General features: G+C 41.4%; 1 protein-coding gene across 2 annotated transcripts in view; it reads right to left on the reverse strand.

The window, feature by feature from the left end:
* Window positions 1-24801, reverse strand: part of MAP3K4 (mitogen-activated protein kinase kinase kinase 4) — a 59673-nt gene that overhangs the window by 27415 nt on the left and 7457 nt on the right. For both annotated transcript variants that reach the window (XM_053461224.1, XM_053461222.1), the window contains exons 3-9: window positions 15369-15623; window positions 14781-14927; window positions 9554-9711; window positions 5515-5631; window positions 5127-5226; window positions 4969-5052; window positions 219-485 (exon numbers count right to left, since the gene is read on the reverse strand). In XM_053461224.1, coding sequence (XP_053317199.1) covers window positions 219-485; window positions 4969-5052; window positions 5127-5226; window positions 5515-5631; window positions 9554-9711; window positions 14781-14927; window positions 15369-15623 — 1128 coding nt within the window. The remainder of the gene's footprint in view (window positions 1-218; window positions 486-4968; window positions 5053-5126; window positions 5227-5514; window positions 5632-9553; window positions 9712-14780; window positions 14928-15368; window positions 15624-24801) is intronic.

The raw sequence follows: 24801 nt of genomic DNA on the forward strand, positions 1-24801 counted from the left end.
CTGCTAACATGCTTTATTAAAGTCTGCAGGAAAGCATGATAACACATGCTTTATATTTTAGGGAACAATATACAGTAAATCTAATCTGATTTCAAACCATTTCAATTGAATAAGTAAATACAAACATTATATATTAGAAAACCTCAATATATGCATTATGTGCAGCAACTATTTTAATGTAGTAGAAAACATTTCCCATAGGTGTCCACAGTACATACCTGCATACTCCTTAGAGTGTCAGCCATTTCTACAGGGGGTACGATTTTCACGGTCTGCCCATTCCAGAAACTCCAGTTGTCTTCGTTATCCAGGTCTTTGCCAGAATGCTTGGTCATGAGCAGAAATGCATCATATGCCACATCCTCACAGTCTTTAGAACAATCTATACCAGCAGCAGCACTAAGTAACTGTAGAATAACAGCCTTCCCCTTGGAAACATTATCAGGAACAAACACGTGCAAGTTTTCTAGGGTTGCAATAAGGACCTAAAACAAGAAAAGTGGAGTTTACTATATTTGGCACAGCCGGGCACAAAAATCTTTGATGGTTGAGTGTAATAAGAATATGCAAATATGCACCGTGAAGGTTCAAGTTCCTTGAATAGAGCACATACAGTGCCAATTTAAACATCTCCATCTTGAAATGTAACAGTAGGGTACATTTGTTCAGAAAACTGGTCTATAATGAGTTGGCAGGCACCCGAGGATTTTGAAACAGGAACTAGTACAAACTTTATTTGTAGGTCCCACGTAATGTCCCAGGACACCTGGAGGAAGATTGGAAACCAAATATGTTTTGGGAGGTCACCACACATTTTTAGAAAGTCAGCGAGAGTATTCTATTGTTTGATGATGCTTTACACCCGGTGACTTGCAGTCCGGAAGGAGGTCTGGCGTCCTCTTTTGTCTTATAGTTGGAGAAACGACTTCTATGAGCATATAGCTTGTCAGATATTTCATGTATATCATATTTTTAAGCATATTGTATGTCACACAAAACAAAAAAAAAAGGTAATCAGATCTATCTTGTTTTCTAAGATCACATTAATAGTTATATTTTTGTTATACTGAGAACAAAGAAGTTCTTGGTGAAAAGATACACCTTATCAGTCGTGTCCTAATTAAACTTATGGCCCACCTACTACAACAAGGAGGAGTTTGATAAATACAAACTGTTAATCTCAGGAAAGGATTTAGAATGTAGAATGTGAATCTCAGACCGGTTACCACTAATAAACGCTTTTTTTTTGCAGGGAATATATTTTTTTACGTAATATAATGGCTTATGAGACGCATAGTTTATAAGACAAAATATGGCAATAATGCAATCTTGTAACTGCAGGGTATTCGCTTATTGGAGTTAAGACACGTTTATACATTGAAAATCTTGTTGATATTCTGTAAAAGTTGCACAATTGCAGATACAGAAGTTTCCAAATTTAAGTAATTTGAGTACTTTTCAGTTTATTTTAAAATTTTGTTATTAGTAATGTTGCAAAAACTAGTACAGTGAGATAGTGATTTTTTTTACCCCACCAATTAACGAGTTCTTGCCTTTTGTCAGTTTGCAATTCCAATTGCGAGATTGTCTTGTTGTTACGGACTGCATTGGGAAAGTCAACTGCCTTGGTGCCAATGGTCGAAAAATTGGATACTACTACTAGAAATACCGTATTTGCTCGATTATAAGACAAGGTTTTTTCAGAGCAAATGCTCTGAAAAATACCCGTCTTATAAATCGGGGTCGTCTTATAATCAGACCTCAAATGGGTCTGACTATGAGACGACTAAGATCCAGATCCCCCGCAGCTGTAGGGGACCTGGATCCAAATGTCTCTACCCCCAACCCCTCACCCCCCCCCGCCCCACTAACTGGTGCTTCCGAGTCCCCGGTGTGTAGCCGGGGCAGCGTGTAGATGTCTACGCGATTTGCGTAGAGCTCAAAATGTACACCGACGCGTAGACCGAAAATTCAAAAAAATTTACTCCAAACATCTTCTTAATCTGGAAGAGGAAGAGCAGACCTTGGACTTGGAGTCACTCAAAGGATTATTGCACAAGGAGCATGCTAATTTTATAGTCCTGGAAGAGGACTTTTCTAGAGGTCTCCACCTGAGGTACCTCAGCCATGATAGCAATAGACTAAAAGCTACCTGTAAACAACATCTGTCCCTTTAAACTGTGGGACTAGAACGTATGCGCAGCGTCACCGAAACAAGGATATTCCCCTCCGAAAAGAAAATGCTATTTTTGATACTGTATAATTTGGCTGATTAGTGTACTCTCAATAAGAATGTGATTGAACAACTTCATCAGAAATGCACAGTTTGCAAAGTTCAGGCTAATCTTTCAAATTTAAAAGTCGGCAAAAAAACAAGGAAAAAGCAAAAATCACATTATTTATGCTTGAAAATAAAGTAACCCAAAATTTCTGTACAATTAAGTGAAAAAACATGCAGTATTTTTCATGATCCAGATATTTAAAAATAAAATCATGTATACCCCAATATATACAATGCGCTCCAAAAAAAGGGCTGTGAAAAATTGTCTATTTTGATCTTTTCTTCAAGTACACAAAAATACTGGGCTGTCATGAATATCAAACAATTGCAAACATGGGTTTTTCACACAAAAAAAAGGTAGCGCAAAGTATCGACTTAAAAGGGTGCCAATAATTATGGCACACATTTCACAATTTATATGTTCTTTGGATAAACCTGTGATGTGTTTGCAGTTAAACGACATCCATGAGAGCATGGTATTTTTGTGTATTGTTTGAAGAAAAGATAAAGTGAACAAGATCAATATGTCCACAACTGTTTAAAAAAAAAAAAAAAAGTTTTAGGACTTGCTCCATAAAGTTTTTAAAAACTGGGGTGTCAAAAATATATGATTTGATGGGGTAAAGCCGGCTTCAAACATATGTGGGCAGAATGAACAGTTTTGCACTAGCAACATGCTACTTGTAATTATTGCTCCATTACTTGCAAAAAAAAAACAAACAAAAAAAAAAACATTGTGAACAAATAGACTATATTTAGCAGGTTTTTTCATTAAGTTGTAGATGAGTAAAAGACTTTTCAATTAAAAAAAGTGATTTTCATTTTTTTCACCATGTTTTATAAAAAAAAAATAATAGTAAATTAGATTATCAAAATAATGAAAGCCTTTCTTGTCCTTGAAAAAATATATACATACATACATACATACAATTTCTGTGGGTTCACTAAATGAGGGAAGAAAATTACAGCTAAACACTAGCAGCATAAAAATGTTTACAGAAATAGTCAGAAAACGTACCAAAAAAAATTAGCTCTGTCCTTAAAGGGTTAAACACAGAAATTGTTCCCAGGCTTCTTCACTAATATTTATCAAGGAAGCCAATATTTGTGGAGGGCACTGTATATGTATGTATATTTCTCATTCAGAAGACGTACAATGTATATAAAATATTCAGAACACAGATACAAGAAACAGGCTTAAAAAGCTACATACGTACACACTTTAATCGAGGAACATGGTTTTAAGGATTACTAGTACAGAAGAGCACAGCAAGTGCTTGAACTACTGGTAAGGCAGACAATTATAGACAAAACAAAGTTCGGAAACAATACACATCATTTACACTCTGTCTTTTATATGGTCTTTGATATAAAAAATATTTTTACAAACTGTCAAAATGTCTTAATATCTTAAACGAGAAATCAAGCAAAAATAGAAAAACAAAATGGAATGGAACGTGAAAGTATCTCTTGAAGTGTGGTAATCAACAGGAACAAATCATATAGTTTGGTTGCTCCACAAACACACATTACCTAGAACCAAGAGCATAACTAGAAACAGCTGGACCCAAGTGAGAAAATTGCCCCGGGCCCCCCAACTTCACCAAGCAACATGTCCCACAGTGCCACCTTTGCCCCAAAGTAAATTCATAACTGCTACATGTAATTATTTTTTTAGGGGTTTAGCAGAGAAAAACTACCCTATTTGCTCGATTAAAAGAAGACCCCCCAAAATTTGAATATTTAGAAAGAAAAAGCCATAATATAAGACTACACTATAAGGAAAAAGTTTTATTAGTAAATATTAATTCACATGTAAACTATTTTTTCATATTAAAAAAAAAAAAAAAACTGATAAAAATGCATTTTTTTATTTTTCCATTTTATTTGCCAACCTCCCCACTAGTTACGCACATCTGCCCCCAAGATACGCCTTATTCCCCCCCATTTGCCAATCTGCCCCATTCTCACATGCCTTATACCTTATAAGCCCCTCCCCCGACTTACCGATGCATCTCTAGACTTGTCCCCCATGCTCCAGACTTCCTGATGTCAATTAGGGGCAGCCGGTGGACCCAGCATCCACTTCTACACCGGACTTCCGCCGGGGCTTCTATGACTGAGCACCGGAAGGTCACGTCACGCCAGGGCTCCGTCATAGAAGCCCCGGCGGAAGGGTCAATAGCAGCGGAGGTCGTCTGCGCGCATCACGCACAAGTTCACCGTCTGCCAGAGAGGAGGACCCAGGTCCCCTGCAGCACCAGCTTCTGGCTGATACGTCTATGGTGGAGCACAGGAAGGTCGTGTCACACCGGCGCTCCGTCATAGAAGCCCTGGCAGCAGCGGAGACTGTCTGCGCGCATTGTGTAGATGTTTACCGGCTGTCAGACAGGAGGATCCAGGTCCTCTGAAGCTCTGCGAGGGATCTGGATCTTAGTCTCATAGTCAGACCTCTATTTGAGGTCTGATTATAAGACTACATCGAATTTTTTTTTTTTTGAGCATTTGCTCTGAAAAAAATTTGTCTTATAATTGAGCAAATACGGTATTCTTTATTCACACTCAGACTTAGGTCTAAATTGCGCTAGAAGACTGCACATAAGACTGGTCCCCATGACAAAGTTTTAAAACTTACTCATATTTTGCTTTTTTAAACCAGTTTGGAAACCTGTGTTTATTATGCATACCTTTGTATAATCCTTTGCTTTTAAGGAAGTTAGAAGATCTTGCACTGGCACTGAAAAAGTAAATTCTGCTGCTATTTCGAGATCCTAAAAAGAAAAAATATATATTTATGAAATAATGATTTAACAGACCAAAAATGCAATGAAGTATGCAAGATTACCTTTCGTAACATCTTTGCAAAGCCAAGAGCTTTAGATGCTCTTTCCCTTGCTTCATGAAACAGCTCTTTCAAGGCTCGGCTGGTTTCAATCACGGATCTCCTGTAGCAAAGGTAGGAACAGAGTTACAGAACTGCAATCTTAAAAGGACAATCGTACATGTATTTGCAAAGCAGCAATATCAGCATGTATCTTCAGCCCACAGATATTTCCTTCAGCTAAAATCCAACTAATCAACTTAAGGCAGGGTTTTCAAGATGATGCTACGCTTAAACAAAACTTTGATACGAATATGGTACGAATATGTGATATGAACTATAGAATATCTTCACATTCTCACAAATGCGGCAGTGCAACAGAATAGAAAAAAAAATCTTCAAAAAGAATTACCTGATTTCATCAGAGACGCTGCCATCATCAGTGCTGGCCCAAAATTCCTCACAGCTGTCCTGCAGACCGGAATCAAGGAAATTCCCAGTGGATTTGAGCAACGTTCCTGCTATGTCACTGAACAAAAACAAAACAAAAAGCATTTAACACAGGGAAAAGTCTGTATGCCCCTTTGGCGGCCCACCAACAAAGAATGCACACATAAGTAAGTATGCCTTAATAGAGGGAACAAAATAAAAAAAAAACACTTGCTGTAGCATGCCCTTAAATACAATATGTACAATTATATCCTGGTAAGCATTAGCAGATATCAATGTGCAACATTTAAAACACAGTCCACTGCACACACTGCCTGAACGTCTGTATAAAAGGCAGCAGTGGTCACTGTTGTGACTACTTAAAAACAAAACAAAAAAGTACATTAACCCCTTTGGTGCAATGGCTGATTTTTTTGTACCCTTCGTGACATTAGATGTTCTAACATTTCTGCGGAACTCACGGTTAGCTCTAAATTTGTTCTCTCTCGTTTACTGTACCCACACAAGTTATATATATGGTTTTTTTTAGATGTCATTTTGATCAGATCATATAATTTACTATAATAAAAAAAAAAGAATAAAATATGTTGGAAAATTGGAGAAAAAACAAGACTGGCTTTTACTTGAAAAACTTCACTCATCTACAAAAATCTGCTAGTTATTTTATTCGATTATAAGATGACCCCCCAAAATCTTAATATTAATTTAGAAAAAAAAAGCCTGAATATAAGACAAATAGGGAAAAAAAGTTTTACAAGTAAATATTAATTCATGTAAACTATTTTTTCCTATTTAATAAAAGCTATGATTGAGAATTTTTTTTTTTTTTTTTTATTTCCTTTTATTTGCCAACCTGGCCCCCAGCTATGCACATCTCTCCCAGGCTACCCACTCTGTCTCCTGATATGCCTTATACCCCCTATATGCCTCCCTGATATGCCTTATACCCTCTTTTATGCCACTATGCCTCCAGAAATGCCTTTTAACCCCCTATATGCCACTCTGGAGGAAGAGTGGCATATAGGGGGTTAAAAGGCATATCATGGGGCACTCTGCCTCCAGAAAAGTCTTAAGCTTTCCCTGCCCGACTTACCAGTGCTTCTGACTCCCTGGTGTCTGGTGGGGGCAGCGGGTGTTCCGCCGGAAATTCTATGAGCACCGGAAGGTCATGTGATGTTGGTGCTGCGTCATAGAAGCTACGTCGGAAGTACAAGCAGTAGCGGGGGTTGTCTGCGTTCATTGAGCGGAGGTTCGCCGGCTGGCAGCAGGGAAAGGTATCCACAATGCGCGTAGACAAGTTCCGCTGCTGCCGGCACTTTTGTCGGCGCTTGGTGATAGACGTCCGGTGTGAGTCCGATAGACGTCCGGTGGCAGCAGCTGAGGTTACCAGACAGGAGGATCCAGGTCCCCTGCAGCTCTGCGGGGGATCTGGATCTTAGTCTCATAGTCAAACCTCATTTGAGGTCTAATTAGAAGACAACCTCGATTATAAGACGAGGGGTATATTTCAGAGCATTTGTGCTGGAAAAAACCTTGTCTTATAATTGGGCAAATATGGTAGATTCTACTATTTCACCTATGTTTAGAAATACCCAATGTTTTTATGTTTTTGTGCATGGAATAGGTCAATAAGTACAGGTAGCATATTGCTATTTCAAAAGCGTTTTTCCCCAAATATGGTCATTCTGCCCCTGTGTGCCATTTGGGACATCCTTGAAGCCGGTAAGTTCAAGTTATCCCCATCAAACCATATACGTTTGAAAACTAGACACCCCAGGATATTTCAAATGCTATTTTAACGCTTTCCATGCACTAATTCTACTACCAGTTTTTGTCAAACTTTGTGGTAGTAATTTTATGGAGTTTTTTCTCACACACCTTTTATTATAGGTATGAATTTACCACACTGGAATATGTCACTGTCAAACACCCCCTGATATGTAACATCTCCTGAGTACAGTGATGCATGGTTACGTCTAGTTGTTTTGGGACTAAAAGGCCACACATTGAGAAGTGATAATTTTTCAAATTGGAATTGTAACATGTTGAAAACTCTGCCCACATATCCTAGCTGCAAGATCTTTGAAGTCAGTATAGTTTTCAAAAATATGATTTGATGGGGGTAAATTGGACACCCCAGTATGCTGGTATTTTAACCTTTCCCATGCACACATTTTACCATTAGCCTTTATCAAACGCATTCTACATGAGGTATAAATTTACAGCTCCTAGTATATGTCACAGCCAGTGTTCCCTCTAAGCTGTGCGCTTGTACGCGCGCACATAGAGAGCACACACGTCACAAAAATCGTGCGCACAACAGTTTTTTTTCTAAAAAGAAAAGAATTATAATTTTTGGGAAACTTTATGCGGCGCGGATATTGTGCGCACAAAATTTTTGCACAAGAGAAATTTTCTGCGCGCAAGAAAAATTAGATGGAACATTGGTCACAGCCAAACACCAACATATTACCGTATTTGCTCGAATATAAGACAAGGTTTTTTTCAGAGCAAATGCTCTGAAAAATACCCCTCGTCTTATAATCGGGGTCGTCTTATAATCAGCCCTCAAATAGAGGTCTGATTAGGAGACGACTAAGATCCAGATCCCCCCTGCAGCTGCAGGGGACCTGGATCCTCCTGTCTACCAACCCCCCCCCCCCACACACACACACTTACCGGTACATCTGAGTCCCCGGTGTGTAGCTGGGGCAGCGTGTAGATGTCTACGCGATTCGCGTAGACAACTTCCGCTGCAGCAGGAAGGAGGTGTGGCTAGCAGCGGGGGTTGTCTGCGTCCATCGCGCAGACCTTCCCCAGCTGTCAGAACTCTGATCTCTGACAGTCGGGGAAGGTCTGCGCGATGGACGCAGACAACCCTCGCTTCTAGCCACGCCTCCTTCCAGCTGCAGCGTAAGTGCGTGGGATGTACACGCTGCCCCGGCTACATGACAGGGAAGTCAGAAGCACCGGTATGTTGGGGGGGGGGAGTGTTAAATGGGGGGCATAAGGCATTTTTGGAGGCAGAGTGCTTTGTGAAATGCCTTTTAACCCCCTTAATGCCACTCTGCCTCCAGAAACGCCTTTTTAACCCTCTATACGCCACTCTGCCTCCTGAATGCCTTAAACCTCCCTATATGCCACTCTTCCCCATAATATGCCTTTTAACCCTCTAAATGCCAGAGTGGCATATAGGGGTATAAGGCATTTCTGGAGGCAGAGTGGCACATAGGGGGTCAAAAGGCATATCATGGGGCACAGTGGCATTTAGAGGGTTAAAAGGCATATCATGAGGCACAGTGGCATATAGGGGGTATAAGGCATTTCTGGGGCAGATGTGCATAACTGGGGGGCAGGTTGGAAAATAGAAGGAAATAAAACCAAAATATTTTTCTCAATCATAGCTTTTATTAAAAAAAAAAAATAGTTTACATGAATTAACATTTACTGGTAAAACTTTTTTCCTATAGGGTCGTCTTATATTCAGGCTTTTTTTCCTAAATTAATATTCAGATTTGGGGGGGGTCGTCTTATAATCGAGCAAATACGGTGAGTCTTATAGGGCTGCAACTAACTATTATTTTCATAACCGATTAGTTGGCCAATAATTTTTTCGATTAATCGGATTAAAAAAAAAAAAGGTAAATTGTTTATTTTAAAGAATTTAATGAACAAACTGGATGTTAAAAACCACGGATATGCCACCGTGCCCCTGATATGCCTTATAAACCCCTGATATGCCACACTCCACCCCCCCGCTCCAGATTCCTTGGTGTCTAGTAGGGGTAGCCGGTGAACGTCTGCGCGATCCGCACAGACAAACCTCTGCTGCTGGCCGGCACTGTTGCTTCTATAACTAAGCACTGGAAAATCGTGTGGCGCCGGTGCTCCATCATAGAAGCCCCAACAGAAGGGCCAGCAGTAGTGGAGGTTGTCTGCGTTTCCAGGAAAAGTTGAATTTTTAACTTTTAAAACAAACAAAAAAACCCCTGTGTTTTTACCAAAAAAGTTTTCCCGCCTGAGCTTCACCACCTCGAATGTATGGAGTGATTTCCTTGGTGAAATTCCATTCCTCCTCCAGTAGGTTTTTTAGACTGTGAGAGGCTTGAGGCAAATGCTGCAACATTTGAATCCAACTCCTCATATAATCAAAATACACCTAGAAGAAAGGGAAAGCACTTTGAATGTCAGACAAAAGGAGTTTTTAAAGAAAAAAAGCCTCAAGTGTATTCTGCAAACCATTAGATGAACTGTTCATTTGAACACACCAGCTTCATTATGCATAAACAAGTGCTGAACTCAATAAGCATCTCCTGCAAGAAGGGTTTATCAGGCAAAGTGTACTATAATGTGTAAAGTGATACTACCAACAAAAGATGCTTTTGCAAAAGACTAAAACGTGTACAATATATTGCTTATTTCAAACGTATTTATTACAGGATTAACTCCTTAAAGGTCCATTGACGGGTCAGGCACATCACGCAAAAACAGTCACTTAACGACCTATGATGGGCCTGACACGTCATTTCATTAAAACAAGCTTAGAAAGTGATCTTAGCTTAAACGGTGTTGCTGTATTGCCTCGATGTCGAGGCATGCAGCAACACCGAGATCAGCATTAGGGACCATGTCTGGTCCCTCTTCGGGGCGTCAACATCCGCCATGACGGACGCCCGTCTTAAAAGAGTTTAGGAGGCGATTGACGATCCAGTCCTAAACTTCAATGGTCACAAGCGCCACTGTGAGTGATTTTGCCACTCGCAAGATGGTGGCACGTCCTCTAAAAAAATAAAGATACAGAACTCTGGCTCCAATTGTAGGTACTGCATTCAACCATGCAAGTCAATAGAGCCCAGCTTTCTAATAACAAGGTGATTAGTAAAATATTTAATAAAATAAAATAGTGGTAACGTTTAAACATAATTATACATCAGAGGAACCATCCAGTTCCAGCAAAAATGTAAGCTTATTATTATGAGCAAGTGCTAAAATTAGCACTATATCTTCCCAAAAGTCTTGACATGGAAAGAGTTAAAGTAAAAGCATTTCAAATACCCAAGGGGTGTCTAATTTAAAAAAAATAAATAAAAAAAAATGGTTTGATGGGGTAAATTGGAGTGGCTGGCAAAAAGATGACCAAAATGGGGGGTGGGGGATCACACTTCCCAAATGTGGCTTTTTAACCCCCAACCACCAGACAAACCCATGCAAGGTGGTATCACTGTACTCGGGAGATGTTGCTGAACACATATTGGGGTGTTTGATAGCGATGACACCTGGAGCTATAAATTTTTACCCGAAGTACAATTTTTGCGAGGGGAAAAAAAAAAAAAAAAAAAACACCCCAAAGTATTTCAAATGCTAGTATTTGAACCCTTTCCATGCATGAGATTCTACCACCAGCCTTTTGCCAGTTTGTGGTAGTAATTTTGGTATGACTCTCGTCTCCCTTCTCAAGTGATGCCCCACCATAAGTCCCCTAAATCTGTCACAAATTAATAAAGAACTCACAAAATATGTAGTACAAAAATGTAATGATCAATATAGTAAATATTTGGCAAACATTAATAATCCACTTAAACAATTGATAAATTAGTGAAACCATTAATTAGGATAAATGTATTAAATTATCGGTAAATCTCAATTTGGAGAAAAAGAAATTCAAGCAATGGTAATTAACCCCTTAAAACAGTGTATGCTGTTGTATACCGTCATGAAGAAAACATGCCCAAAAATCTATACTGATGGCACATACCATCATGAAGAAAGTTGCAGTGTACACACCTGTGTAGACTGCTATCCGCTGGATCCCGGTGCAAGGGAGTGAACAGGCATTTACCGACCTCAGGTCAGAAGTCTTGTGTGATGATGTGATCACGGGATACTTCCTTCATGAATGGATGGATGGATGAACTCAACACTAAATTTGTTGTTGGTGCTGCTGATCGGTCAAAGGCTGATCAACAAGCACAGAAAAGTTTTTTGTTTTTTTTTTAAATGAGATGATATGGATGAGGAGCGTGCCAATACCAAGAAAAAATATTTTATGCAGCGGATCAAGTAGTGTGGCACAACCATGACCATCCATGTAAAATCAATAAATCAAATAAGAAAAAAATACCCTACACCCAGTACATTTTTTTTTTTTTTTTTTTTTTTTTTAGAAATGTGCTGATGACTCACTTAGCTAAGGTAATAAGGGTGATGAGAGCTGTGGCCAACAAAAGCAGCCGCATAACAAGACAAAAAGGGTGGCATACTTGTGAAAACTTATCTTTTTCTAAACTGTCTGTATAATATCACTTAACCCTTTAATTACTGTATGCTGTTGTGCAGTAAAATGAGCATGTCAAGTAATTTTTCCTGTAGATTTCAAAAAAATATACGCAAACCATATCCATGTGGGGTACTTCTGTAATCTAGAGATGCAACTGAACTTAATATAGAAAGCTTGGTGAAAAAAGAAGCAATGAAAATTCATGTTACAGCTCTGATTGCCAAGCATTGGTGACCAACTGCTTGCATGATAAGTGTCCAAATATGCCAAGTTAAATACATTTGCTTGTCTTCTCTCCCAAAATATATACTCCTGTGGGGTGTATTGAGCTGGTGGGCTGCTAAACTGTCCCAAATGACACGTAGGCCTCACAAATTAAGGAACTGATAAATTTTAGATAGACACATAAAAGATTTTGTGCTATTTCACTCAACTGAGGAAATTTGGGGACAATTAAAGGAATAGTACAAAAATACTATACACCTAAAAAATTGTATTAAGTGAAAGTTCTATCTGCCCTTCAAAGAGCAATATATAATTTGCATGGGTGCATGTAACATTAAACAGGAGAATTTTTGCTACAGAAAATTTAAAAAAAGGCAATAAAGGCCTTAGGTTTCTGGGTGCTAAATACTTTCAGTAAAGATGGGTTAAAGCTGAAAGACACCAAGGAAACAGCCTGAAGCCACACATACATATTCAGACACTGACACCAACACACCTTGAAAGACACACACACACACACACACACACAAAACCCTTACCCTGTGAAGGATCATCATTGATGCAGCTCACACAGAGTGCATTATGTGACCGTGCTGAACAAGGCCCCCCCCACACACCCTACTTGGAATCAGGCATGCAAAGCGACAAGTCTTGCAGTTAGGACATTATCCCTACTGCCGGAGCATGTCGTGCAAAACCATAGGCGTCATTGCATTTTGCAAACTTTAATCCTTTTTTAATAAAAACATTTTATACAGGAATCACACACACACACACACATTGAGTTTATGATATTGGATCCACACATAGTATGTGACTAGAACACTTACACTTTGTGGTTTGGTCTTGTGTCTGAGTTTGGTAGTACATTGTTTTGCCTGAGGCTGACCTTTGATTTGCTCACAAGCGTTCATTACTATGAATAGATCTCCAGTCTAATACATGTTTCTCACAACGTGCAACCAAAATGTGGCTAGCATGGTTAGATTCATATATTGTTTGCTTTGAAGTCTTACCATCTTAGAAAAACTGAGGTTATTTAAGGGCGTCACACTGGAGTTGCTCCAAAATATATCTCATACCCTAAATATAAAAAGGAACACACTGTGCTTTGGTGTTATTTGAAGAATTCTACTCAGCAGCATTAGATTTTAAATGCTAGCACCAAAGGGAAAAAACATGAAGACCGACAATAGCTCAAATCACAATCTTGCAAAAATGTGTAAACCTTCCAACTGCCGTATTTGCTCAATTATAAAAGACAAGTTTTTTCAGAGCAAATGCTCATCTTATAATCTTGAGAGTGGCATAAAGGGGGTTTAAAGGGCATTTCTGGAGGCAAAGTGGCATATAGGGGGTTAAAAGCCTTTCAGGGAGACAGAGTGGCATATAGGAGGGTATAAGGCATATCAGTGAAGCAGAGTGGCATTTAGGGGGTATAAGGCATATCAGGGAGGCAGAGTGGCAAGCCTGGGGGCAAATTGGCAAATAAAAAAGAAATATTTTTCTCAATCACAGCTTTTATTAAATATGAAAAAATGGTTTACACGAATATTTACTAGTAAAACATTTTTCCTATAGGGTCGTTTTATATTCAGGCTTTTTTCCTAAATTAAATATTCAGATTTTGGGGGGTCGTCTTATAATCGAGCAAATACGGTATATTAAAACTCATGTAGAAATTCTGTAACTATGCAGTTTCCTGTTTTTTTTCCAATTACAAAAGCGTACTTTCAAAAAAAAAAAATTACAAAGTGAGCAAGCAAACAAGGCACATGTGAATATTGCGAAATATTTTAAAAACCATAAGATTAATAAAGCTATTAAAATGGTTAAGAACGCCCATCTTGTTGGGACAACACTTGAGTACACCACTGCTTCCAAGTTTATTTTCAAACAACTAGTAGAAGCATGTGTATTCACCATTGTATACCATAACTGTGGATGAAGGTAATTTGACTTATCCCAGGAGGTTGAGATGGCAAAATCAGGAGTCAAAAAAAAAAAAAAAAAATACGGAAAAAGGAAAAAGTGGGGAAATCCTAAATCATTCTTTGAAAAATTTAAACCAAATGGAGTGTGGAATATCTTCTTTTACAATTCATGTAGGAGGATTAGAAAAGATTGTTTTTTTTTGTGTGGATGGTTTCTTCCTTTATTTTGTTCCATTGGAGGATAAGGGGGGGTTAACTGTTCTCATGTATAGTTGAAATGTTGTTAACATATACACAGTTTTTTTTATTTGCAACAAAAAAGAAAGTTTTAAAAAGCAAATTTAGTTCGTTATTTACTGAATACGATGTACTTTTATTTCAACCATGATACTTTTATATACACTGCATTCAATGTTCCCAGTGTAACAAAATAACTTTACATTTGTTAAACAACTCCACTTTTCAGTTTTTCTGAAAATAAAGATTTTTTTCCGGGGGGGGGGGTTCTTCCATGGCTTCCAAATTTCTGGAAATTTTACTTCCCTTCCCAGAGGAGAAAGAGGGTTATATCATAGGAAATTAGCACAGGAATTTCACACTAAATTGTCTGACGTTATTAAGCACGTCATTCCAATTTTACAACGTTCAGCTTATTTATGGTGCAAGATTCACCAGCAACTAACATGAAGTCGCTCCACAACGTCATTACAGTACAAACAAAACTACTAAATTTAAATTTGAGATCATAACTGATTATAAAATGTGGGCTACACAATATTTTTTCTTTCTTACCATTAACATCTTGTGTAGATCTTCCTCAAAAGCATCAATATTGGAGTCAAGTTTCTGCAAGTCGTTTAATACTTCCCGTAACATGAACTGATAATATTGCTTCATCAAAAGTCCACCCTTCAAGACTTCCTTGCACTCTCGTACTAACTGTGTGGAAAAGAATGACAAGTGAGCTTAACATTATTCCTTGCCGTTTGCTCATTTGAACACTCCATATACTCCTTAAATATGACACTAACTAAAAACAAAAGCAAAATAAAATGCACAATAACGATCAATAGTTTTGAAGTTGGAAACCCAAAGGGAGTTGTCACTTAACTTAAGTCTTTGTCCATTCATATGATCTTAGGAAATGACTCCCCCCCCCCAATTACAAGTGTACATGAACCCGAACTCCCAATGTCTGTGCACTTCTGCTCAGTGAAACACAGCATGGGCCTTCACTGATTGTATTAGTGATAAGACATATGCTTGTGAGATGCGGGGGAGGGGGACTTTTAATGTTTTTCTTTCTAGTTAGAACTGCACCTAAATAATGATATAAAATGATGTTGCATATAGCACAACATACAAGTATTAAATAATCACCTGCTTAATACTTAGGAGTGATGGTTCCCCAGCTGGTCTCTGCTCCAGTCTCAATTTGAGACATTCATGAATAACATTCAAGAGGACCCGACAAAGTACCAAGAATGCAGGCTCGAAGGATGGCAAATCCATGGACTTTAACTCTTCCCATGATACAAGATCGCCGGTATATTCATCCTGTGTGGAGCTAGATGTTTGCCTCAAGAGGTCAGGCAGGTAGTCTGAACACAACATGAGGTCTGGAAATTCTGAAAGCTGCCAAGGGAAGAATTAAATAAACTTTTTTATGCTGTAACATGAATGAAAACACAGAAGCAGTGAGTAAACTGAAAAACTGCTACAAATGCAAGCAAGATTTTTTTTTAGTGCCCCATGGACAATGTTTTTCTCCTTCAGTGTAAATAGGTCAGCGTCCACCATACCATTGCATAGCGACATACACCTGGTTTAAGAGTTTAGGAGGCGATCAATGGTGTCACTGAAATGCCTTGATAGCGAGGCATTCAGCAGCACCGAAAAACCCACCCCCAGGACGCACTGTAAACGCTCCAGAGAGCAGTCGCAAACGCCACTGCAAGAGATTTTGCCTCTCGCAAGATAATCAGGTGAACTTTCCAGTTCCAACAAAATGTAAAAAATATATATAATATATAATCCCACGGCACACCAATACACAGGACCCTGGTGCAGTCTCCCATTGCGACAATAATGTATATCCAAAATGAATGGGAACACTCATGGAGTTTAAAATGACAATCCAATCCACACGTTAATTTTTATGAGCAAGTCCTAAAATTAGCGCTATATCGTCACGAAAATTATCAGATCGAAAGAGTTAAAATACTGGCATGTTAAAAGTCCATGGGGTTTTCAAATTTATGATTTGATGGGGTAAATAAAATTTTAAGGTGAGACAGGAGGTTTCCTATTTTTGCATTTCTTCCTTTACTCTCACCAACAGCAGCAAAGAGTTAACATATAAAGTGAAAACAACCAATAATAAAAAAAAAAAAACAGTACACAGGTGTTATAGAAACCTCTTTCTTTGCTGCTCACCGTAGCTATAGGTCAGATCTGTTTCTGTTAGAATTGTCATTGTTTCTGTGGATATATATATATATTTATATATTCAGATTTATTTTACTGTTATTTACTTTTCTAATTTATTTATTTGCTTTCATTTGTGACCTTTTTGGTTTTATCCCGCGAGTTGATCGTTTACCGCTTTTGGGGCCCATTCGGCCCTTTTTTCCTCCCTGGGGTCTGTATACCTTATTTTCCCTCCCTGTTTTCTCCCTTCATTTTTCAATTGTTTGCCGTTTTCGGCGTTTTCTTTTACCTTTCTTTCTGTGCCGTTTTAATATCTTCTCTGTTCTGCAGAGTCTTTCTCCGGCCACCATTTTTGGTTTCTTTAGCGAACTCTCGCGTCGCAAGATCTCGTCGCCATCTTGGTGTTCTATTTCTTGGTGCAGCGGCCATCTCGATGTCCCCTCGTTAGCATTCTTTCTGCTAGCAGCGGACATCTTGGTTGGGGCGTGCAATTTCCAAGATCTGGACACCATTTTAGTTGCTGCAGTTATGGACTTTGTGGTTTTATAGACTCCACATGTGTTTCTACTGCTTCGTTGCTGGTTGATTCCTCCTGCCTTCTTAGAGCTCCTGTTTGCAGGATGAGCCCCTGTCTTTTTGTGCTTTATCGTTCGTGGCTACAGGGTGAGCCCCTGCTCTGTATCAACCCCTTGCTCCAAGGATTTTCTCTATAAACGTTATCCTAGTACTAAGTGCCTTTCCTTCCAGGGTGAGCCCCTGTTGAATTTGGATGCCTGTTCAGGGTGAGCCCCTGTTATCCTTACCTGTCCCTTTGTTTGTATTATCTCCAGGAATATCATGTCTCAGGATAGCACTCCTACCCCAAGATGCCTTTATGGCATGGTTGGAGTCAAAATTCTCCAGCTCTGTGGCCGCTAATATGCCTCAGGGGCAGCCTCCTACACCCTCTGGGCCTACCAATATTCCCTCAGTCAGACTCTGAGAAATCGGATGAGGAGGCTTCTAGCTCTAAGCGCCCTTGGAAAAGCAACAGCGCTTCCGATGGTAAGGGCAAGGCTCCAGCCAAATGCCAAGAACTCAGACACCCCTCTACCCTCCGGGCTCCACCAGGCCTGTGATGAGGGACCCTTTCAGAGTCAGAGGCCTCACTCAATCTGGTCTTGTGAGTGTTTGGTAGGTGAGCCCCACCCAGCCGATCCCCAACATGCAATGGGTGCGTCCCATACACCTCACTCAGCTTCCACCTCTACGGACCTCCCAGTTCTTGACCTGACTGGTTCCACTTTGTTTGGCCCAACCACTATGCGCCACAGAGTGGGCGCCTCCGGCACACATTGCGCTCTAATCTAATCTCAGCATCCCGGACAAAGTAGCTGTTACCCCAGAGTTTGACCCCAATGTTGTCGATTTACTTCCCCTGAATAAAAAGGGACTCCAGAAAGGGGCTAGAACAGGGACTTAAGTTTGCCCAGGACAAACTCCTGGATTTGGTGGGACCGGTCACCCAGGTTTTATCCTTGGTCGATAGGGCTTTCCTGCAAGCTGCGCCCCTTGATCCCAAGCTTATCCAGGATTGGGCCCTCCGGGTAGTCTGCCTCCTGGTAAATGGGAACGTTGTCATCGCTATGGGGGGTTGTGGATTCCTGTGCCCTGCTGGCTCTGGGGGACATGCTCTGCATGGATCCCCGCCTAGCAGAACTAGGCACCAAAGATTTGGGTGCGGCTGCTAATGGCTTGCTATTTGGCGACGTATTCGTTAAGGAGTTGAATCGTCACGTGTCCTTGATGACTTCTTGAAACAAGGCTAAACTATCCACCAGTAAAAAACGAAAAAAGCACCTTCACGTGAAAATAAATAGTGAAAATATGTGGGTGAGAAATAATACTGAAAAGTATACTCCTACACGTTCTGCAGCTCCCTGCCAGAGAACAAGCGCCGATAATGGGAAGAAAACGGACGCAGCTACGTGATGACGCATCCGCAACACGTAGCTACGTGAGGACGCACTTACAACCACTTTAAAAGCCGGAATTTGAGGACATGAACCCACGGATTACACTTTGTTTAATCCATTTGGATTTGATTCATTTGATTTTCTCCTGAAGAAGCCAACTGTGTTTGGTGAAACGCGTTGAGATCGCTGCCACTATTATCCTTCGTTGGAGTCTGAGACTACTACTTTCTTTCGTTGGACATTTTATATTGAGCCTTTTAGCATAACATTTTCGGTTATGCCAACAATTTTGTGAGTTTACTAGCTTCTTTATATTAAACATAAGCTTTGTAGTACTGCACCATTGGTTTCTTCATTTGCTTTCCAGATTTCAAGAAGATTATCTTCCACCTGATGGGCCTTCTTTACTTATTACTTTTGTGAGTGCAATATATCATTCATCACACCACTATAGTTGATTATATTACACTATTGTGTTGTTTTATTTATTTATTTTTTCCACATGTTTATGCGCCCCTCTTTTTAAACTATCCACCAGGAAAGTCTTCCAGACCGGCCTTTGTTTTTCTGGCAGGGCTGGACGACCGCAATCCTCGTTTCAAGGCTACTGGGGCTTCCCTCAGGCTCAGACATCCTACAGGGCTCCTTTCCAGCAGCGGTTCGCCCCAAGAGGAGGGAGTCGAAGCAGAGGCGCTTCCGTTTTCCCCAGAGGATGCTCCGGAATCAGTAAGTGAGATGAATGTCTAAAGAAAGCCCTTCTTGTCCCCAAAAAACTATATAACTTGTGATTTTTCTCATTTACTGAACCCACACAGCTAACCGTTTTCCCCAGAGGATGCTCCAGAATCAGTAAGTCTGGATGTTTCTTGTCTTTCTTTTCCTCCACAGGTCGCGGGCAGGATCTGAAATTTCTTCCACAACTGGGCGTGGATTACGTCAGACCCTTGGATCCTCCAAACGGTCCAGGGTTTTCAGATAGACTTCGTCCACCCCCCCCTCGTCAGGTACAGAGGCCTCCTCCGGTGCACAGATGTTTTGCCGATCGGGATCAGGTGGAATTGGAGCTTCGCTCCCTATGCAACAAGAGTGCTATCCAGCGGGCGAAGGGTCCAATCTGCTTCCTCAGCTCCATATTTCTAGTCCGGAAACGGTCTGGGGAATTCTGTCCAGTTATCAACCTCCAGGCCCTCAACGCATTTGTTGTGTATCCTCATCCCATCTCTTACCAGACCTTAAGTCAGAGGGCGACTGGTTCACCCTATCATCTATTTTTGGGTTTCGAGGGACAGCTTCACCCAGGTTTGGCAGAGGTCGGGTGCTTACTCCTTTCCTCCTTTTGCCCTCATCCTGAGGGTAATCCATCACTTGTGTTGAGCCGGGGGTCTCTAGTTCTGGTGACCCCGCTTTGGCAAAGGCAGCCGTGGTTTCCAGCCCCGCTGGAGTTATCGATCCGGGACCCACCGGCACTTCCGTCTCTTAAATTTCTCCTTACAGGTCCGGAGGGTTAGGCGCATCTGCTCATCTTAGAAAGCCGCTTAACTGTTGGTAGCGTGGACGATATCGGTGGACCCCGTTCAGGCTCGGGCCTATCAGAGGTGGCTCAGTCCCTGCTCACAGAGCCCTGGGCTCCAGGTACCAAAAAGTCTTACCAGGCAGCTTGGAGAAGCTGGTCTGCTTGGTGCGTGGGTCAACAAGTGAATCCCCATTCGGCCCCTTTAGACTACATCCTTAATTTTTTGTCCGACTTGTTTTCTGCGGGCAAGTCCTACCGGTTTCTCAGGTGGGGAGGGCACCCATGATGTGCTGTCTGTTGCGGTGTATCCGGCTGTCTAGACCTCCGGTACCTCGATGCGATTCCCTGTGGGATGTAGCCATGGTCCTGGAATTTCTTCGGGCATGGCTGCATAACGAGTCTCTCTCTCTCCGGCAGTTTTCGGCTAAGCTTACTGTTCTTCTGTCTCTCCCGTCTTTTCGCAGGGTATCCAATCCTTTACTGAGTCTTTATCCTCTTCTGTGTCATACCCCTACCTCCTTGATGACCCCAAACTCTGTGCTGCCAGGTGTGTCTGCACTTACCTTTCGCGCACTTCGGCTGTTCGGCCAGTCTCTGCTTCCCAGTTGCTTATTTCCTATGTGAAGCCGTTCTGGTCCTCATCTCCCACGTTAGCCAGATGGGTTCAGTGGCTTCTTTCTTTGGCCGGCGTCAAGGTGTCATTTGGTGCCCACTAAGTTAGGGGGGGTTGCAGACTCCTGTGCCCTGCTGGCTCTGGGGGACATTCTGCAGGCCGGGGATTGGTCCCGTGCCTCCACTTTTCACTCCTTTTATTTCCGCTCTGTGCCTTCTGCGGCTGTGGCGTTGGTATCAGGCGTTAAAACTGCAAAATAGGAAGCCTCCTGTCTTGCCTTAAAAATTGGAAATTATTCTAGCCTTGGTGCCAGAATTATATTTTAATAAAGACAGGAGGCGAGTATTTTCCCTCTCTTCTCTCCCTGTAGGTGTATCACTCCTCTGGGTGAGTATGAAGTATGCATTGATTGTGTTATTTCACTTATTTGTCTTCTGATGCATTATGTGTATGTGAGATTGTTTTCCTTGGCCTCTGCCGCCTATTGCTGGGATTTGGTCCTGTTATGTTTTCTCTTTTTCTACATTGCGGCTTGAAATGCGGATGAAAGAGGAAGAGGGGGAATTTCTAAGGGTTTAAATACCACCTGTGTACTGTTTTTTTATTGGTTGTTTTCACTTTATATGTTAACTCTTTCTTTGCTGCCATTGGGGAGAGTAAAGGAAGATATGCAAAAATAGGAAGCCTCCTGTCTATTAAAATTCTAATTACCGTATTTGCTCGATTATAGGACGAGGTTTTTTCCAGAGCAAATGCTCTGAAAAATACCCCTCGTCTTATAATCAGGGTCGTCTTGTAATCAGACCTCAAATAGGTCTAAGATCCAGATCCCCGCAGCGTTGCAGAGGACCTGGATCCTCCTGTGTTAACCCCCTCCCCCCCACTTACCGGTGCTTCCGAGTCCCCGGTGCTTAGTCCGGGCTGCGTGTAGAGCTCTACGTGATACAATCGCGTAGAGCTCTACACGCTTCCCGGACTAAGCACTGGGGACCCAGATGCAGGGGACCTGGATCCTCCTGTGTTAACCCCCGACCCAACTTACCGGTGCATCTGAGTCCCCGGTACTTAGTCCGGGCTGCGCGTAGAGCTCTACACGATACAATCGCGTAGAGCTCTACACGCTGCCCGGACTAAGCACTGGGGACTCAGAAGCACCGGTAAGCTGAAGGGGAGGGGGGCATAACACAGGAGGATGCAGGGGACCTGCATCCTCCTGTGTTATGCCCCCTCCAACTTACCGGTGCATCTGAGTACCCGGTGCTTAGTCCGGGCAGCGTGTAGAGCTCTACGCGATTCGCGTGTAGCTCTACATGCTGCCCGGACTAAGCACCTGGGGCTCAGATGCAGGGAACCTGGACCCTCCTGTGTTATGCGCCCCCCCCAACTCAGAAGCACCGGTAAGTTTGGAGGAGGGAGGGGGAGTGTTAAATGGGGGGTGTAAGGCATTTCTGGAGGCAGAGTGCTCTTTGAAATGCCTTTTAACCCCTTTAGTGCCACTCTGCCTCCTGAAATGCCTTAAACCTCCCTATATGCCACTCTTCCCCATAATATGCCTTTTAACCCTCTAAGTGCCAGATAGGGTTAAAAGGCATATAGGGTTAAAAGGCATATCATGGGGCACAGTGGCATATAGGGTTAAAAGGCATATCATGGGGCACTGTGGCATTTAGAGGGTTAAAAGGCATATCATGGGGCACAGTGGCATATAGGGGGTATAAGGCACTTCTGGGGCAGATGTGCATAACTGGGGGGCAGGTTGGAAAATAGAAGGAAATAAAACCAAAATATTTTTCTCAAGCATACCTTTTATTAAAAAAGTGTTTAAATGAATTATCATTTACTGGTAAAACTTTTTTCCTATAGGGTCGTCTTATATTCAGGCTTTTTCTTTTTTTCCTAAATTAATATTAAGATTTGGGGGGTCGTCTTATAATCAGGGTCGTCTTATAAATCGAGCAAATACGGTATTCCGGCACCAAGGCTAGAATAATTTCCCATTGGCCGGGTTCAAAAATGTCCCAAAAATAGGACATGGGCACAGAATGACCAGATGTCCAAATTCTAGAAAACAGACACCTCGCAAAGGTGGCTTTTTACCTTCAAAATAATCTAACAAACCCATGCATGTGGGGTATCACGGTACTCAACAGATGTTGCTCAACACATATTGTGTGACAGTGACATAAGCAGTAAATTCATACCTAAATTACAGTGTGTGGAGAAAAAAAAAAAACTACCACCACAAATTTTGACAAAGGCTGGTGGTAAAATGAGTGCAAGGAAAGGGTTAAAATACCAGCAACTGAAATATCCAAGGGGGGGGTGTCTAGTTTTCAAAATATATGGTTTGACGGGGTAAACTGAACTGGCCAGCTTCAATGATGTCCCAAATAACACACGGGGCAGGATGACCACATATCAAAATCCCAATTTGAAAAATGGACACGTCCCAAATGTGGCATTTTAGCATGGGGGTTATTATAGTACTCAAGGAGATGTTGCTGAACACATATTGGGGTGTTTGGCTGTGGCTTACACCAAGAGATTTAAATTCATACGCATTGTAGAATGTGGAGGGTGGGAGAGCACACAAGAAACAAAAATACTCCAGCAAACTTTGATAAAGGGGCCGGTGATAAAATGTGTGCATGAAAAGAGTTAAAATACCAGCATTTGAAATACCCTGGGGTGTCTAGTTTTCAAAATATATGATTTTTAGGGGGCAAATTAAACTGAGCGGCTTCAAATATCTCCCTTATAGGATGTGTGGGCAGAATTTTCAATTTGAAAAATGCACACTTCCCATATGCGACCTTTTAGGCCCCCCCCCCAAACAAACCTATGTATTAAGGGGAAATCACAGCACTCAGGATATGTTGCTGAACACAAATTGGGATGTTTGACATTGACATTTATTAGGAGCTATAAATTCATACCTGAAGTAAAATGTGTGGGGGGAGCACAACAATTGCTACCACAAAGATTATTACATGGTTTGATGGGATAAATTGCATTGGCCCGCTTCAAAGGTGTCCCAGATAGGACATGAAGGCAAAATTGCCAGACATGGGAAAAATGGTTTAGAGCAAAACTCTACTTGTAAATATTGCCCTATAAACTTGCAAAACAACAAAAAAAACATTGGGTATTTCTAAACTCAGGACAAATAGTAGAATCTATTTAGCAGGTTTGGTTTTTTTTTTTTTTAATGAATGAATTTAAAAAAAAAAAAAAAAAAAAAAAAAGGAAGAAATGTCTCAATTTCACCATATTTTATACCGTATTTGCTCGATTATAAGACAACACCCAAAATCTGATTATTAACTTAGGAAAAAAAGAAAAAGCCTGAATATAAGACGACCCCAAAGGAAAAAAGTTTTACCAGTAAATGTTAATTCATGTAAACCATTTTTTTTAATAAAAGCTATGATTGAGAAAAATATTTTTTTTGTTTTTATTTCTTGTATTTTCCAACCTGTCCCCCAGTTACGCACATCTGCCCCCAGGCTTGCCACTCCAATATGGCACTGTGGCCCATGATATGCCTTTTAACCCTCTATATGCCACTGTGCCCCATGGTATGCCTTTTGACCCCCTATGTGCCACTCTGCCTCCAGAAATGCCTTATACCCCTATATCCCATTCTGGCATTTAGGGGGTTAAAATGCATATTATGGGGCAGAGTGGCATATAGGGAGGTTTAAGGCATTTCAGGAGGCAGAGTGGCATTAAGGGAGTTAAAAGGCATTGTATAGAGCACTCTGCCTCCAGAAATGCCTTATACCCCTATATGCCACTCTGGCATTTAGGGGGTTAAAAGGCATATTATGGGGCAGAGTGGCATATAGGGAGGTATAAGGCATTTCAGGAGGCAGAGTGCTCTATTAAATGCCCCCTTAACGCCACTCCAGAAATGCCCTATGCCCTCATTTAACACACACACACCCTATACCCCCATTTAACACACACACACACACTCTCTCTCTCTCCCCCCCTCTCTCATCCCCCTTCCCTCTCTCTCACCCCCCTTCCCCCTCTCAGCCCTCTCTTACCGGTGCTTCCAGCCGGGGCAGCGGGTTGACATCGCCTTCCGCTGCAGCCGGAAGGAGGTGGAGTTGGCAGCGGGGGTTTGTATGAGTCCGTTGCGTATACTTTCCCCGGCTGTCAGAGATCAGAGTTCCCCGCACCGGTGCGGGGAACTCTGATCTCTGACAGTCGGGGAAGGTCTACGCGACGGACGCAGACAACCCCCGCTGCTAGCCACACCTCCTTCCGGCTGCAGCGGACGTTGTCTACTCGGAT

The sequence above is a fragment of the Spea bombifrons genome, chromosome 3 (assembly GCF_027358695.1).
Source record: "Spea bombifrons isolate aSpeBom1 chromosome 3, aSpeBom1.2.pri, whole genome shotgun sequence".
Classification (NCBI taxonomy): domain Eukaryota; kingdom Metazoa; phylum Chordata; class Amphibia; order Anura; family Pelobatidae; genus Spea; species Spea bombifrons.